The sequence below is a fragment of the Suricata suricatta genome, chromosome 2 (assembly GCF_006229205.1).
Source record: "Suricata suricatta isolate VVHF042 chromosome 2, meerkat_22Aug2017_6uvM2_HiC, whole genome shotgun sequence".
Taxonomy (NCBI): Eukaryota; Metazoa; Chordata; class Mammalia; order Carnivora; family Herpestidae; genus Suricata; species Suricata suricatta.
Window position 1 is genome coordinate 96,098,113 of NC_043701.1, and position 19,056 is coordinate 96,117,168.

Below are 19,056 nucleotides of genomic sequence, written 5' to 3' on the forward strand. Positions count from 1 at the left end.
GTAAGCCACAGACTCTGCATGTGGTTCAGATACGGGTCCAATCAGTACAGAGTTAGGCATCTGATTGTCTATTTGAAAAAATAAAAACAATACCGTGAATCAGGGTTAGTGTGCAGTCCGCCAATAGTGTGTGGGCAGTTCAGGCCCTGGCATCCAGCAGGGCAGCAGTGATGCAGGTGGGAATACGGAGGAGGGAGGAGGGAGGACTTCGGAGGGCGTAGAGCGCCTACCGTCTTCCCTCAGGGATGGATTTGCTCCTTGCTCTTTACTGGGATTCCACATACAATTTCTTTCTGAACTGAAGAGTTTTGTTTTTTGAACAACTAATATTCCCCGATATAAAATACCACCTCTTAATACTTGATGCCGACCCGTAGTCACACGTCAAAGGTCACGTGCATTATTTCATTGTGCGTTATCTAAAAAGAAAATATAAAAATGTATTGAATGTGCACACGTTGAAGATGCTGTTGGATTTCATGAAGGCAATTGAAATTAAAAGGTGGTTGGATAGGGGCTGAGACAGGGAAGATAGGAGGATGATAAAACGATCCAGAAATAGTCAAACAAGGGAAGAGTTTGAATGCTAAACTTCCGTTCCTAAGAGGATGCTCTCAGATTCAGATCTTATCATTCTTGAAAACTGCTTAGACTTTTGAGGATAAACGTAAACATAAGCTATGGATAGAAGCTCCTGAAGTAAATATGTGGGAGGGTTACTTCTCTCTGACAATATATCACCTGGAAAAAAATGCAGAGTGATGGTAGCGATTCAAATTTCCATTACAAGAGGAAATGGACTGAGTCCTGTTAGCGATATACAAGTAAATATGTACTTACGATGGGATCTTATCTAAAAAATTGAAACGTATTACAAAGCACCATGAAAAATGGGTTATTGCACTTGAGTCGTAACACCTGTGTAGGGGGAAGAACGGGATAGAAAATTCTATGGTATGGATTCCAAAAGCAAGTTCTGACGTCCAAGTGTTAGAGCCATAGGAAAATTCAGATGGTGATTTCAGGGTTTGCTTTTTTACTGGTGAGAATTTGCTTTTAGAAAAGAGCACAGCTGTCTGAGGCCTTTTTGACTTTATTTTCTTAGCTGACTTTTGTTTCAGTCCACTGCTGGGAACTGACTTAAGCTGGTTGGGTCACTTGCGTTGTCAGCGACAACAGCGGTATATGTTTCAGTGACCTTGATTCTTACAGGCAGATGACACCTGTTCCAGGGTAGGGGGCTCTTGTTGCCCAGTCGCCCAACTCAAGGTGCGTATTAAGGAAGAGAATTCTCAGACTGACCTCAGGTACTCATAGAGTTTATGTGTAGCACCTAACAAAACAGGTGTTAAAGTTGTAAAACCAGCTCTGTAAGCTTATTGCAGTCTTAGCTCCTTTCTTTTAGGAAATGGAATAGCTCTCACTAGAAGGATCCTTTGCGGCAATTGTGGCGGAATTCTCGTGGTGGAATTCAGCTAGAACCACATAAAAAGAATCTTTGTAAGCTGTCTACCATAGAACTGGTCAAAATCAAAGTCCAAAAACCCAGCAGTATTTTTTTTTTAAGCGTCCAACTCTTAATTTCAGCTTAGGTCATGATCTCATGGTCTGTGAGTTTGAGCCCTGCATCGGGCTCTGTTCTATCAGCAAAGACCCTGCTTGGGATTCTCTCTCTCCCTCTCTCTCTGGCCCTCCCCCACACTCATATGCACTCTCTCTCTCTCTCTCAAATGAATAAACAAAAGAAAATCCAGTATCGATGATGTTGACTAAACAGCCATTGATGTTGAACAGAGTTAGCTGGGGGTTCAAGTAGCTGACACTGCAGTGTGTCTCCATCATGTGAACTGCTGCTTACGCATCCCTGGCCTCTACAGTTTGCGCTGGGCTACATTAGATCCTAACCAATTGCTCCCAGTATATAAAAAGAGTATCTGCATGCATGTCATATTAGATTGAAATTATTTCAAGGGTAACTTATATAGGGTCAGGCAGATTCACTGGTGAGCTCAACCAACTATTTAAATAAGAACTAATACTAATATTTCTCAGATTCTTCTAAAACATTGAAGAAGTGGGAACACTTATTTTACAAAGCCAGAAATTAGACTGGCACCAAAGCCAGACAAGGATGTCACAAAAAAAGAAAATTATAGGTCGGCCTCCCTGATACAAAGATAGGAAAATTCTCACAAAGTTGAAGCCAACTGAATTCATTAGTACGTTAAAAGGATGATACACCATGGAAGTGAGACTTAATCCACGGTATCAAGGCTGGTTCACCATTCACAAATCAATCCATATGAGACACCATATTAACAAAATGAAGGATGAAAGTCCCATGTTCGTCTCAATAGAGAAAAAAGCATTTGACAAAAGTATAATATTCATTTATGGTAAAAACCCCACAAGCTGAGAATATGGGGAACACACCTCAACATCATGAAGGCCGTATGTTATAAGCCCACAGCTAACATCATACTCAGTGGTGAAAAACTGGAAGTTTTTCCTCTAAGATCTGGCACCTGGACAAGGATGCCCACCCTCACCACCTTTATTCATCATAGTAGTGGTAGTGCCACTCAGCATAGTTAGATAAGAAAAAGAAATAAAAGCATCCAAATCAGAAAAGAAAAGTAAAAATGTCTCTCTTTGTAGATGACATGATCTTATATGTGGAAAACACTAAAGACGCGACCAAAAAAAAGCTGTTAGAACGAATCAGTCATGTCACGTGATACAGACAGAATGTGAAAAATCTCTTTTTTCAAAATACTAATAACAAACTACCAGAAAGTAAGACAATCTCATTTACAGTGACATTAAGAAAAGGAAACACTTAGGAACAAATTTAAGAAGATGAAAGATCTGTGGACTGAAAACTGTAAGATGATAATGAAAACTGATGGAGACAGAAACTGAAACATACGCTGTGCTTGTGGATTAGAAGAATTAATATTGTTGTAGCGTCAGTATTACCCAAAATGATTTACAAATCCAAAGCTATTCTGCCACAATTCCAGTGGTATTTTTTGCAGAAATATAAATTAAAGTCCTATACTTTGTATAAAACAAAAAAAGATCCTAAAAAGCGAAAGCAGTTTTGCAAAAGAACAAAGCTGGAGGCCTCATACTTCCTGATTTTGAACCATATTATAAAGCTCTAGTAATCAAAACAGTACAGTATTGGCATTAAAAAAAAAAAGAAAACCAGACACACAGATCTGTGGAGAGAGCCCAGAAATAAGCCCATGCTTATATGGTTAATTAATTTTCAACAAAGAAGCCAAAATTATACAATGAGGAAAGGATAGTCTCATAAATGTTGGGAAAACTGGATGGCCACATGCAAAAAAATGAAATCGGACCCCTCAATTAAACCATAACCAAAATCAACACAAACGGGTTCAAGACTTCAATGCAAGACCCGAATCTGTATAACTTCTCGTAGAAAACATGAGGTGGAAGCTCCTTTGCAGGAGGTCTTGGTGGTGGTTTTTCAGATATGACACGAAACGCAAGGGCAACAAAACAAAAAATGAACAATTGGGACTATATCAAACTAAAAAGCAGAAGGAACCATCAGCAACAGGAAAGGCACCCTGATGGGAGGAGGTGTTTGCCAACCATGCATTCAACAGGGGGCTAATATCCAAAATCTACCCAGGCTTCATAAAACTCAATAGCATAAAACCAAATAACCCAATTAAAAAATGGGCAAAGGACCTGAATTCTCATTTTTTCAAAGAAAATATACTAATGGCTGATATAAAAAACAAAAGTACTCAGTATCACACATCATCAGGGAAGAGGCAAATCAAAATGATGAGAGATCATCTCACACTTTTTTTGCTTTTTAAGTTTATATTTAAATTCCGCTTCACATGCAGTGTAATAGTAGTTTCACGTGTCCTACATAGTGATTCGGCATCTCCATGCCTCACCCAGTGCTCTTCACTCCTTAATCCCCATCACCTATTTAACGCATCTCTCCACCACCATCCCCCACTCCCCCAGCCCTGCTTCTGGTAACACCCAGTTTATTCTCTATGGTTAAGAATCTGTTTCAGATGGCTCGGTTGGTTAAGCATCCGACTCTTGATTTGGGCTTAGGTTGCGACCTTGTGGTTCATGGGATTGAGCCCTGCATCTGGCTCTGCACTGTCAGCACAGAGCCTGCTTGGGATTCATTCTCTCTCTCGCTCTCTCGCTCTCTTGCTCTCTCGCTCTCTCTCTCTCTCCCCCCCTGCTCCTCTCCTGCTCTCGCTCTCGCTCTTGCTCTCTCTCTCTCTCTGCTCCTCTCCTGCTCATATTCTCTTTCTTTCTCTTTCAGGATAAGTAAAAACTTTAAACAACAACAAAAAAGAATGCTTCTTGTTTTGCCTCTGCCCCCCATTCCACCTTTGCTCATTTGTTTTGTTTAATAAATTGCACATATGAGTGCAATTATATGGTATTTGTCATTCTCTGACTTATGGTTTCTTATGTTGTTTATTCTGACATGTGGGAGGTGATACATCATTGTAGTTTTTGTTTGTATTTCAATACAAATATGTATATTTTTCACCTAGCATAATACTCTCTGGCTACATCCATGTTGTTGCAAATGGCAAGATTTCATTCTTTTTCCTGGTTGCATAATATTCCGTTGCATGCAAGCAAACACACATACACACACAATTTCTTCTAACCATTCATCAGTTAATGGACACTTGAGCTGTTTCCATCATTTGACTATTGTATACAATGCTGCTATAAACATCAGGTGTACATATCCTTTTATCTTACTAATTTTGAATTCTTTGCATAAATACCTATTGCAATTGCCAGATCACAGGGCAATTATCAAATAAAAAATCAAAGTTATTTTTTAACTTTGAGAAATCCCTGTACTGTTTTCCAGAGTGGCTGCACCAGTTGGCGTTCCCCCCAGCGGTGGAAGGCATTCCCCTTTCTCCACATCCTTGCCAACACCCGACTTTCCTTACGTTGTTTATTCTGACATGTGTGAGGTGATACATCATTGTGGTTTTTGTTTGTATTTCTCTGATGATAAGCGATATTGAGCATCTCTGCATGTGTCTGTAGTTCATCTGGATATCTTCTTTGGGAAAATGTTCATTCACGTCTTCTGCCTGTTTTTTAATTGGATTCTTTGTTTTTGGGTTTGGAGTTGCATCAATTCTTTGTATATTTTGGGTACTAACCTTTTATGGGCTATATCATTTGCAAGTATCTTCTCCCATTTCGCAGGTTGCCTTTTAGTTTCGTTGATTGTTTCCTTCACTTTGCAAAAGCTTTTGATCTTGATGAAGTCCCGATCATTTAGTTTTGCTTTCGTTTCCCTTGCCTTGGGAGACCTATCTAGAAAAAAGTTGCTATGGCCAGTGTCAAAGAGTTTATTGCCTGTATTCACCTCTAGGATTTTTATGGTTACAGGTCTCACACTTAGGCTTTTCATCCATTTTGAATTCATATTTGTGTATGGCTTAAGAAAGTGATTCAGTTTCTTTCTTTTGGATGTGGCTATCCAGTTTTCCCAAAACCATTCGTTGAAGAAACAGTCTTTCTCATTGCATAATCTTTCCTGTTTGATGGAAGATGGATTGACGAAATAGTCGTGGGTTCATTTCTGGGTTTTTTATTCTGTTCTGTTGATCTGTGCATCTGCTTTTGTGCCAGCACTATATTGTTTTAATCATTACAGCTTCGTAATAATAACTGTGTCCTAATTGTGACTCCTTCAGCTTTGCTTTTCTTTTTCAAGATTGCTTTGGCTATTCAGGGTCTTCTGCAGTTCTTTTCAAATTTTAGGATTGCTAGTTCTAGGTCTGTGAAAATGCTTTTGGTATTTTTCACCTCACATTTTTTAGAAGGGCTGTTTTTCAAAAAGATGAGAAATAACAAACAATTGCTGGTGAGGATATGGATAAAAGGGAGCACTTGTAAACTGTTGGCAGGAATGTAAACTGGTATGGCCGCTATGGAAACAGTAGGGAGGCTGCTCAAGAAACTAAAAATAGTCCCAAATGGTCCAAGAGTCCCACCTCTGGTATAGCTAAAGGAATGACAACCATTGACTCAAAGAGGTACTGTAGTCCTGTGTTCACAGAAGCGCCATTGACAATAGCCAAGGTAGAGAAATAACCTAAGTGTTCATCAGTGGACAAGTGTATCAAGAAAATGTGAGGTACACACGCACACAGCCACACACAAGTAGAAAGGAGTATTTCTCGGAAAATGGAAATCCTGTCATTTGGAACAACATGGATGAAACTTAAGGGCATTAAGCTAAGTGAAATAAGCTAGGCAGAGAAAGAGAAATACTCCATGGTATCCCTTATATGTGGAATATTGCCAATGGGCAGGGGAATAGGGAGCAATTGGTAAAAGGGCATAAGCTTTCAGTTATATGATGAATAAGATCTAAGGGCCTAATATGTAACCTGGTGACTACAATTGAAAACACCATTTTGTATAATTTAAATCTAAGAGAGGGGAACTCAAATATTCTCAACAGTGATCACAAAAGATAAAAATATGGCGCGATGGTTGTGTGAATTGACTCAGTGCAGGGAATCCTTTTACCATGTCTGTGTATAAAATCATCACTCCATGCACTTTAAATATCTTAGAATTTTGTCAGTTATACTTCAGTAAACTCAAAAAAGTGAATTATAGATAATCTAACACCCTGTTTTCAGTTATCTGTGTTTTTATTACTTAAAAATCTTTTGCTACATTTATCTCTGGAAATTAAGGGAAATATAATCAGAAAATGATCAGGATGACTTTCCCCCTTAGTCATGTTCCTTGAGGCAATCACTCGCGTTGATTCCAGGTCACCTGTAAAGGTGTAGAGTGCACTTCTTTGTTTAAAGTAACTCAGCATGGAGTTTCTGGAGCACCATTCGCAGTTCAGCAACCGCGAGGGAGGCGTTCATAAATATCGGGGTGTTTTCCTGGTGACCCTGGGAGGTAACTGTGATTTCTCCTTTTTTTTTTTTTTGGAGATCAGGACAGTGCAGCGCGAGTCAGAAACATGCCCGTGGTCACATCACATAATGGGCACCTGGTAGAGATGACCTCCATTCCATGCTCATGATCAAAACTCCTGGAGACCATTGTAGAAAAGAACAGAACAACCACCGTTTCCAGGCTTTAGCTTGGACTTTGGGGGAAATCTCACACGGGACTACCGCCAAGGAAAGCTGGATAGGAGAGGTTCTGTGCTCGGTTCTAGCAAAACTAGAAACCACTGGGTAATGAATTGGGTTAATGGTTGCAGTGTTCGAGGTTGGTGTGATACTGCCCTTTCCCTTCTTTGGAAATACTGGTGTATTTCTGTAAATTAGTCCCTGGGGTTTGTCGTAGATGGTAGAATTTAGCTTACTCGTGATTATCTAATTTATTTAAGATTCTCTGAATGTTTCATTTCACCCTGTATACAGAGGCTTACATTGCATGTATCTCACCAATTGCAGAAGCACTGATGATGTAAGCGTTTTATTTAGATATTCCCTTAGAAATGTTTAGACTATTAGGTTATTTATAGCTACGGTGTCAGAGTCACCTGGAGGCCTTGCTGAAAACAGATTGCCTGGGCCCATCCAGAGTTTCCAAGTCTTTAGGTGTAGATTGTGTCCGAGAATTTGCCTTTCTAACCAGCTCCTAACAATCCTTTGAGAATCACTGATGTCCTGCCAACCTCCCTCCATGTAAAATGCGGCTGGCATTATGCGGAGCCTTCTTTCAGCCATAATAAATAACACAGGGAAAAACGTCTTCGGCTACAAAATTGTAGAAAAGGAAAATAATTCTTTAAGTGAGGATTCTATATTATCTTTCAATAAGTAATGAAGGTATATCATTATGTTAACTCAGAAAAGTATTTTTGCCTGAGGCTGAACACACAGGGTTCCAATACTTTGTTTTCTCACAAATTCTGAAGACCTCCGATGATAAGAGAAATGTAGTAGGTGTGTGAAAGTGATGGAAATATTTCAGATCTCAAAGGATGCTTTGTTTTTTCCTTGGCCTTTGCTATAACTATTTATAAATGAAGCTCCTAAAATTGCCAGGAATAAGAGGTAAGTTGGGTGTCAAAACTGATTATTTCCTCCGTCCTCGACATTCAAATACGGGGGAGGAAAGACGGCTGGTAGGAGAAAGCTAAGGACTGTGATGTAAGTGACAGTTAGGCATTGTAACGCAGGTCCGTTAACCTAGTATATGCAGTATTAGAACAGTTAGCTTGTAACTAGGCTCTTGTATATCATGAACAAATGATCGGTCGGCTTATGCGTTATTAAACATTTTAAATACTAGGATATATCTGTCATGAGTTTTTCAAGAGCCATAGTATATAAAATAAGCCTTGTAAAGATAGCTGTTAAGTAAGGTATTTTATGGCTTCATCTATGCTGGAGATTTTTGTGATGTAAATTTTTGAAATGCTGTACAAAAACAATCCTATCATTACTTGTTTGATCTCTGAGTGTTAGAGATTTAGTTGGGAGAGTTGCAAGCTTGGTTTTCTTTCAAGTCCATGCTGTCCCTAGGGAAGAGGAAGCCAGGACGGTCCTCCGCGGACCGTGCCCAGCCGGCATCACCACTCTGGTGCCCTCAGGTCCGCGGGAGCTCAGGAGAGAAGGGAATGGATGAGAGAAGGGCTCCCTGTGCGGCCTCTCCGTGCCAGCCCTTCACGCAGGGCCTCTCGTCTGAGAGCCGTGTCACACTCCGAGATGCTCGGAGGGACAGTCGGACCCACCTGACTCCGGAGGCCCCTTCTCCGCCCCTCCCTGAGCTGTGGACACGGTCACTGCCGACCTCAGCCCCAGTGCCGGGTCGAATCCCTGTGTCACCCCAGAGAATATGGAAACATATTCACGTATAAATTAACTCTTAAATCATTAACTACTTAAATAGAGCTGTAGATTTAAACTGGAAACTTAAAATGGTCTCATCAGGAGCATGTATAAAGTGAATTTTTGGCTCCTTTAAAAAAGTGAAGAATGCAAGTGGATAGATTTTAGATGAAAACAAAGTAAACATTCAATACGATACAAATTGTTTTTAAGTAAAAGACAAAGTTTGATTGAATCTGATGAAGTACAGAATGGAAGGAGACAGAAGATGAAGGCGTTGGTATTTTATCCTGGTGATTTGATTTGGACATTTATTTTTTTATGGCTGTAATGTTACTTGTGTAATAGAAAAGAATACATTTCTCACTATTGATGATAAGTACCGAAAACGTTTAAAAGGAGAGGAACCCCTTTGAGGCAAGTCCAGAGCAGTGTTTGTGTATAGTTGTTGGGGCAGCCACTCGGGACCGGTTTGTCCTTTGATTCCGCTCTGTAGTGCCGTAGGTGGTTGACTGTCACGCTTGGCTGTACTTCTTGCTGTCGTTGTCTAAGGTTGCAGTGTAATTCTTGGCTCACTCATCACCCTCCTCTTTCTGCCCTGCCCCCGTGTCTCCACAGATCATTCTGTGTTTCTCTCCCGTTGGTCACACGCTCAGAGGGAGAGCTCGGAAGTTCCCAGCCATAGTTAACTGCACGGCTATTGACTGCTTTCATGCGTGGCCGCGGGAGGCTCTGGTCTCAGTCAGCAGGAGGTTCATTGAGGAAACCGAGGGAATTGAGGTAATGCCGTGTCAACCTCTGAATCTCTCCGTCTCTGTCTCCCTCTCTCCCTCCCCCCCCCCCACACACACGCACACACAGACTCACTCACTCACTCACTCGTTGACTCACACTTTGACTCACTCTGACCAAAAGGCCTCAGTAAAGAAGTGATTTCCAAAATACACATCCTATAGAAAAGTTAAGCCTTCTGTTTAAGATGGGAAAATCCTCCTTCTTAGTTTACATTCTATGGAATATGGTGACTGACTCTTTGCACTAGGTTGACATGTCTGTGCACACAGGTGTGCGCAGAGCACACGACTGTGTTCTTGCTTACACTGACTCACCGGAAAGCCAGGATAATTAGTGCCTTGAATCATAGTAGGTTTGCTGAATATGAATCCTTTAAATCCACAAATAAATACCCCAACAGAAAAGTAGCCACTCATAATCCTGCAATGCTTGATCTTAACAAAGTAAGGCAATTAATTGTGATTTTTCTCATTACATTATTGATGGGTGAACAGTCAGCCCCATGAATTCTGTAGCCACTAAGTCAAATAATGTATCTGCTTCTTTTGCCTTATGGGTTTATGTTTTATAAATTATGTTTGTCATTTGACCATAATGAAAGTTGCACATCCCGCTGCTACATTTGTAAATGGTTGCATGAAACTAAAAAAGCAAGCAGACGAAAAGCACTTCAAGTGTACTTCCCATTTCAGAGGGAAAAAGGAATGTAAATATGAAGGTATCATTTAGACTTCCTAGAAATCAAGTTTTCTTGATAGCTAGTGCCTTTCTGACTAGGTCGTTTGGAAGAGTGGTAATTGTGAATATTGCCCACGGAGGCTTGTCCTCTGATTCCACTGACTGGTACTGTAGTATCTCGGCCAAAAATAAAATCGGGGCTGTGTAAGAGATGATGTCTGTTTCTACTTGAAACTTTCTTAGAAACAGACACAGCCCACTGTGGCCTCCCTTACCCCCAAGGGCTTGTCACTTTTCCCAAGAATCCTTTCACATTTTGTTGAACATTATATATTTTGGTGGCTGGGTGTTTAGACATCTAGACATAGTTACATATTTAATTCTTTGTGTGCAGCTTGTGTTATTGCTTACTTATTTTTATTCATAGCTTTATTGTAATACAGTTTATTGCCTTTACTAAAATGTCTGTTATTCTCCTTAAATGCTGGAGTCAGGGACAAACTGTCATGCAGGATCAAAAGCATGCATATGACAGGGGCGCCTTGGTGGCTCAGTGAGTGAAGCGGCTCCCTTTGGCCTTAGCCATGATCTCACAGTTTGTGGATTCGAGCCCCTAGTCAGGCTCTCCACTTCAGATAATCTGTCCCCCTTTCTCTCTGTCCCTGATCCACTCACTCACTCTTTCTCTCTCTCAAAAATAAACCTAAACAAAATTTTAAAACATGCATATAATAAATCCTTTATGACATTCAAATACTTCATCTCTCCTTTTCTCACACTTAACACATTTCTGTAAATAAATAGAAAAACTGATCTCCTCTGTTGCACTCTTTTTTCACATCCAGCAAGTTTTTTCTTTTGCCCGTCTCTACACTCACCCTTAACGTTGAACGCGCTCACCTGGACCTTGGAAACAACAACAGCAACTGGCTTTCTGGGTCGAGTGAATAATATTAATGTATAGTTGGATTTTTTTTAAGTTTATTTATTTCGAGAGAGAGAGAGTGAGTGAGCAGGGGAGGGGCAAAGAGAGAGAGAGAGAGAATCCCAGGCAGGCTCCATACTGTTAGTGCTGAGCTGATGGGAGGCTCGAACCCAGGAACTGTGAGATTATGACCTGAGCCTAAACCAAGAGTCAGATGCTTAACTGACTGAGCCACCCAGGCAGGCACTTCTGTAGTTGGATTTTCATTGGTCAGGAGGCATTGAATAGCACTAAGAACATGTAAGAACATTTGGGGAAATATATATAAATTTGTTCTCATGAAGAGGTTAGTGGAATGGTCGACACTCCCTAGAGTGGTTAATTTCTGTCTGAAACACTGCATTCACCATTTCCAGTGTTTCCTTGAAGAGCCAAAAGAACCCCATTTAATGGAGACGAACACTAGCATTAGATAAAGTCTGCCAGAAATATTTTGTACTTTGAAATCTGAAAAACCAGTAAACATGACAAACAGTAGTGCCAGCTACTAACCACAAAATTTTCAAGCTCTTGCTAGGTTCACCACATTTCTAGAATTACGTAGGGCATTGTTTGGTCTCCTAATAATTGTAAGAAGGGTTCGAAAATACCAATGTATTAGAGAATCAGCGTGTATCTTTTGGGAGCAAAATTCTCTTGTGTACAGTTCATTTTATCACACTGGTTTGCTAAAGAAAAGACCAGCGCACTTCGTTTCTTAATTTCCCAAGTGGGAGGAACCCAAAGCTAGTAGCATTGTTTTACTTGGTGCTTGGCCCAGTGCCTTTTGTAAGTTCCTTGCCTTCGCTCCCATGATGCAGGCTTTCTCTGCAAGGCTGGGCGCCACTTCAGACCCTGCGCTGCAGGAGCGCTGATCTGCCAGTGACCATTGACATCTGCTGGATGAGGCGGGTCTTGCATCGTTGTCAGTGCCGAGGGCTCCGGGTGGGTGCCGCGCTGTCTTGTGGTACCCTGACGCCTCCTATAGGACACTGGCTGTCAAGTAGGAATTTTAAAAGCACTTCACCATTTCCGTTTATGCCCAAAAGCAGATCAGCCAGATGATTTCATTTCAGTTGAGTGTGCCTATTTAACTTTCTCACCTTGCCAATTTGTTGCTTAGGAGCACTAATTATAATTCAGAGTGCAACGTGGGTCTGTCTTCTAAAACTGTGTCGTGCCTTTTCTGTAGAGATCAAAAACAGCTTTTACGTTTTTTGGATGGGCACTAATTCAATCATTTTCTTTGTTTTAATTTTGATCATGAAGACTGAAAGGTATCAGCATAATGTAGGTGCTTCTGAATTATTGACCTGACTTGCTGAGTAAGAGTTATCCAGGGTGACCCCTTGAGCCACAGAGAAAGGATTCGTTATAGGCAAGTGGTTTTTTGTGTGTTGACATAGACTTTTCAATCTGCACACACTTAGCACCCAGGGGTGTCGGCTGTCTGCATCTAAGTAAAGTTTGTGCTACTTTCCTGCTACCTGATATTGAGCTAAACCACAGCCGTCAGATGACCAAAATAGTTTGGCCCTTAAGGATCACCGGGTATTTATCTGAAGGCTTTGTGTCCGCATACACCCCTCACTCCTCACGTTTGGAAGTGCAGCCGGGGCAGGACACTGTGTGAAGAGGGAGAGAGGGAAAGCCACGCTGGGCATCCCTGGGAACGGGGTTGCATGTGCTGTGAGGAGGTAGTTGGGAGGAGTCCTTACCGAAAAGTACACGGGTCTCAGTTAGGAACAGTTAAGAAAAAGGCAGGAGAAACCGTTGGTAAAAGATGAGCACTACTGTTGATTTTTGAGTCAAAGTGAATAATCGATGTACTCGAGAGCTGAGCCTGATGAAAGCAGAAATTTGGGGCTGGAAATGAAAAGATGGGCACCCTCACTGAGGAGGGGTGGGATTTGCGTTGGGAGGAGTCTCCATTCTCAGAAAGATCTGAGCAAGATGGAGGAGCCCATCCTCTCTGGGCATAGTGGCCAACTGGCAAGGTAAAATTCTCCTTCCTTTAGATGTGATACAACTGAATAATTCCGTAAGGTCAGTAGCATCGGCTTTTTCAGGGAAATGGCTCCCACCCACCTCCACCTCTTCAATCCAGAACTTGTCAAGTGTCTGGTAACAGAGGAGTGGCATAGTTTACTACCATTTGCCAATCCAATCGTGGAAAATGGTCACTCAAAGAGGAAAGTTACTTTACCACTATACGTAAAGACTGGCTTCTTCATTGATTCTTGGGTTCCTTTTTAAAATGGTAAGGGACTGGGTGACTGGGTGGCTCTGTCAGTTAAACATCCAACTTCGGCTCGGGTCATGATCTCATGGTCCGTGGGCTCGGGCCCTGAGTCGGGCTCTGCGCTGACAGCCCAGGTCCTGGAGCCTGCTTCGGATTCTGTGTCTCACCCTCTCCCTGCCTCTCCTCTGCTCATACTCTTTCTCTCAAAAAAAAAAAAAAAAAACAAAAAAAAAAAAACCACTAAAGACATAAACAAATTTAAAAAAAGAAACGGTAGGGGACAGCATGGAGAGTAGCAAACATTTTGTTAGAGATAGGTATGTTAGCGGTGTTTTTCTTACTGACTTTTAGCACGGTTTTTTCTTTGAAATACAAATGAGGATTGTTCACTACGAATTTTTTAAGTTGCAAGCCTGTGCAATTGAAATTCACTGAATTCAGAGAAAATCTCCTCCTCCTGAAGAGTCCTGAAGCCATTTTAAAAGATCAAGACCGAAGCAGATGCAGTCAAATTATCCTGAATCTGCCTAAATCTCTAACTGGCTCACGCCTCTATTCGGACAGATGAGAAAAGGCCCATGTGGTTGTTGACATCCTTCCCGTTCTTAGCCTGCTTCGCCTTTGTGCATTCACATGAATACACTATTCATCATGCATTTCTTTCTCTGTGCATGTTAGCCGAATTAAGAACAGAATTCCAAAAACCGGTGGAGTGCCACTTTCCAGAGTTTTTGCAGTTAGGTAAGCTTTAGGAATACCCTCTACCTCAAAAGTGGGGCTCACTTATTATAGCTACGCGAGAATGTGCTCTGGCTGTTAAGCATCGCTCCCTCCAAACTATAGTTCTGCGGGTTTCCTGTAGTGCTGGCCTCCCCAGACCCAGCTAGGTCATCTGCTGTGTCTGCTTCTTCTGGGAGGCGAAGCTGGGCTCTGTTTTACCTCCTCACCCTCACAGCTCTTAGTTGTTTCTCTCTTAACATGTTATGTCAGCGAGCCATTGACACTACCTTTTCAGTGATGGGAAACTCCCATTGAAGATTTGACTTATGCTGGACCTGATCTTGCCTTTGGCCTTGGAAATGAGTCCCTAAAATTAGAGACAAAAAAATTATAAACAAGACCAAGGAAACAAGAAAGTGGATTCACCAGGGAAAGTAAAAACAAAAAACAGAAACAAGAATAAGACACCGATATGTAATTTAGAAAACTCTTGGGTGCTGCGTTTTAACATTTGGGGCTGCTCTGTCTGGTCAAACAATCTTACTCGAACCAACACTGGGGCCCTGTTACCGTCACCAGCGGCAGACATACCCATCACCCCTACTCACCAGCCTTCTAAGGGGGGGGTCTCCGGCTTCCCCATTGCCATCGCCCAAGATCCCTCCGCAGGTGAGGGCGCCCTCCGCATTCTGACACTGGAACCCCACAGTCTTCAGCCCCCCTCTGCACTATTGCAGAAAAGTTTGGCTGTTCTGAAAGAGGAATACAAGGAAAAAAGAACAGAAACAGACCAAAAACGAGTGCCACCAGTGTAAGCTTTGATTTTGTGGCAGGGGGCAATGCAGGAAGTTCAATCATCCGTCCCACTGTACAGGACTGGAAATCCAAGCCACGTCATAGGATCTGAAGCCGGCATCCCTTGCTGTCTCTGGAATCTTTTTCTTCGGAGGAGATCAGCCCTGTGAGGAGCTCAGAAGAGGTGTTCAGATGCAGTACTGCTCATTTTATATATGCTTATGTTTTCTTTATTTAGTAAGCCAGTTTTACAGCCCCCGTATCTACTAGTCTCTATTGTTAACTGCCCCCAAAGGAGCTATAAAGTACAAATAATAGATTTAAAAACCCAGCAGTTTGGAATCATTTAAAAAATAACATTAAATATGCACGTTTTTTCTCATATATCACTTATGCTTTAATAAAGCTGTAAAAAATTAACCTACAAATAATTTCAGAGGAAAACTTTCAAGGTGGATAGTAGATATAATGACATCGCACGTTACAAAATGCTCCCAAGTTTAACTTAAAAAATAGTTCCCTGCTTTTCATCTCCATTGTCTTTTGTCCCTCCTCCTCTCTTTCCCTGAAGACGATGCTCTTGAAAGTTTGAATTTACAAGTACAGACCAGTGTGGTCTTGGGACCAGCTGGTCTCCAGAAGGTGTAACATTCTTAGGATATTTGATTTGGACTTGGCCTCCAAGTGTTCATTTTCACCAACAGGGACCTACTGCGCATTTGCTCTAAGAGTCAGGTGGTGGCGGCACTCAGAATGATCGCCCCAAGTAGTAGATTGACCTCTGTCTTCTCAGTGAGCCAGCAGAGAGACTAAAAACCAAACCTCTATCTAAATGTGAGGAAAAAACAGTTTTGTGTGTATATTTGATGATGCATTGGATACAGCGTTGTTTTCCAGGGCATCTTAGTGGAGAAACCTTGGCTTTATAAGCCATTTGATACTGGTGGTTTGCTTATTGTATTTTTGCTTTCCCCATGAAGAGCTGCTAAGCGACTAGAGAGTGGGATCAACCGGTTTTCAGTAGGGGCCAAATGTAGCAGGAGTGATAGTCTTCACTTGTGTCTCTAAAAATGAAAAAATCCAGCATCGCTCTGCCTTCTCTGCAGCCGCATGGCAGCGATATCCTCCCTGCACACACTCAGCCCCCCCCCCCCAAAAAAAGAAAACTGGAGATAAGTGAATGGCAGAATAAATAATTTATGCTAATGAAATTACTGCAATTAGTAGTTCTACAATGACCCTTTTAAAAGCCACAGCTGTTAATGTCAGGAAGTGCTGTCACTACTGACCTTATCATAAGAGAAAGTGACAAATTGAGAATGCAGGGAAGACCAGTCATCAAAGAGGTCTGTTCTGGAACGATTAGAGTTTTCTGAAAAACAGTGTGAATTACAACCAGCTGCTCCCCGGCTCTGCAAGTCTCCCATGCTGTGCCATTTTGTTAAGCCCGAATAACAATAGTTATTTTGCCCCATTGAGACAAGTTGTCTCGGGCCACTTCCAGCTCTACCGGAAACCACTTCTTCCATCGCAGATTTACAAATGAAAGTGTTGTCAGAGGGAGCTTTTCAGGGCAGCCTGGGAGCCTCCTCATAAGGATCATGGCTGGGCAGAGGCCAGGTCCTCCCCACCGCAACCCGCCCTCCACGTGAGGAGGTCGGACTTGACCTGGGAAGGATTTACATTGTAGAAAGACATGTGCTCCCTTTTAGTTCATTCAAACAAGATAGGACAGGAACGAATTCCTCTCCATGTGTATATCACAGTGAGGCACTTTTAATAATACAATCCCTCAGAAGATCTTCTTTATATGGAGTTCTGTAACTTCCTTATAAGTTTCCATTCTGGGTCTGCTATTTGGGAACATGCGCATTGCTCAGATCTAGAGGATGAGGAATATTCAGGGTTTGCATCATTCTGTATTTGACTTCGGTTTAAAAAGACAAACAGGACATGACACTAGTTAGCAGTGAGGTGGATAGGCAGAGCACCCCCGTCTATATATTGGAAACCTACTCACGGATTTGTCATGATGCTGGGAGGCTGTGCGGCGGTGCCCAGGACCAGGTGCCCAGGACCAGGTGCCATGCAGCATCAGGAGCCTTCTGTCTCCTCGCACACCGGGGTGTAATATTAATGGCGCAGGTTTGAAACGTTTAACTGCATCACCAGCCACTTGTGTGCAATTTTCCCAAAGATGTCTGAGCATTATTGACAACACTTTGGTAAATTATGTGTGACTTTCCTAAGAGTTGGTGTAGCTCATTTAATTCATATTAATTGATTTTTAGGCTTCCCTTGATTAATTGAACCTGGTTCATCTTGTACAGAATGCAATAAATAATCATTAAAATGAGGGAGATGTGACTCCACAAATTAAAAAGTTAACTACTTCAGAAGTCATAGAGGACAAAACAGAAAGAATAGTACAGTTGTGGGGGGGGGGGAGGTCTGTAGTAAATCTTCTAAGGGAAGTTACTCATTTTCTTTTGTTGTTGTTTTTTTTTCCCCAAACAAAAATAGAAATGGTATTTTTCTCCCAGAACCAGTGAGTTTTATACTTTCCCATCCTGTTTGTTTTCCCATGGGTTTTTATAAAACCATATTTGTCACTTTGAGTTCTGCGTGCATCTGTGTGTGTGTGTGTGTGTGTGTGTGTGTGTGTGTGTGTGACTGCTATAGTGTAGTTTGAAAGCAACACCAAAAATAATTTTTAGAGTACTATGTCTCAGTTTCTCCATTATTTCTTTCACACACTTGATAAAAATCAAGTTTGGGAAAGCTGGGTTTGTGTTGTATGTTGGCTTATGGGTTTGGTATGTGGAGCGCACAAAAATCCTTTGCCCTACTTGGCACAGTTGAATGGTTTATTGTTATCTCTCTAATCCTGTGGGTATCTCTTAAAGGCTGAGCTTTCCCAGATCCTACTGTCATTTGTTCTGGCTTTTGGGAAAAAATACTGCACAATTTTGCCGATTCTATTTTTTTTTTACATTACATTTTTGTTTTAACTTGGGAGAATTTGATATGAATTCCACTGTTTATGTTTTCAGCCACTGGACAAAGATTCTATTAGCCTCTTCATGGCCCACGTTCACACTAGCGTGAATGAAATGAGTACCAGGTATTACCAGAATGAGAGAAGACACAACTATACCACCCCAAAGAGTTTTCTAGAACAAATATCACTGTTTAAGAATCTGTTGAAGAAGAAACAAAAAGAAGTGTCCCAGAAGAAAGAGCACTTGGTGAATGGCATCCAGAAGCTGGAAACCACAGCCTCTCAGGTATGACCTCCAGGTGTTATTGCTCAGTAAAATGTGTGCTCTTAAAATTAAAAAACACATCCTTCCTTTCGATGCATCATTTCAACTCGTTTGTATAAGTTGCTTACATTTACAGTTTAATGACAAACACCAAAACAAACAAACAAACAAACATTCACGCGTTTGTAAGGCTAGAAAAGGATTGGCCAGTTATTCTGTCATGCTGGTTTGGAGACCTCTTCCATGGTTGGCCTGACTCCGGATAGGACAGTGAAGAGCTGTTGAGGAGCAGGCCTAGCTCCCTCCCCTCTTAGATCCGCCTGCTTTGGGGCCCTGGGTTTATAGTTAGGAATTTTGTCAGACTGGAATGGAAGTAGGGTCCCTTTGGGTTTCAGATTCTTAACCCCTGAGGGAGGGCATTATTTCCCGTCTGATGACATGATGTGGTTTGTTCAGATTCAGGTCCCTAAGTATAGCGGTTTCCTCTGACCTTGGGGTCTTATCTCCTTTTGGCCTCCATCCCTCTTAGTTGAAAGTGTCCAATGTAGCCTTCATCTTCAGTCATAAGCCCCTGCTCCCTTGAAGGACGGCACCTTTAACCTCCGGGAGTACATTAGGAGAGAATGAGTACATTTCCGATGTTAACCATGTATGGATCAGTCCATCTGTCCTCTCATCTCATTGTTGAAAATGCAACGAGTATATGAAGTAGGTGTCGCTACTGTAATT

General features: G+C 41.7%; 1 protein-coding gene across 1 annotated transcript in view; it reads left to right on the plus strand.

Annotated features, from left to right (window-relative positions):
- Positions 1 to 19,056, plus strand: part of DNAH11 (dynein axonemal heavy chain 11) — a 335,444-nt gene that overhangs the window by 206,901 nt on the left and 109,487 nt on the right. The window contains 2 exon segments of the mRNA XM_029929863.1: positions 9,486 to 9,647; positions 18,115 to 18,348. Coding sequence (XP_029785723.1) covers positions 9,486 to 9,647; positions 18,115 to 18,348 — 396 coding nt within the window.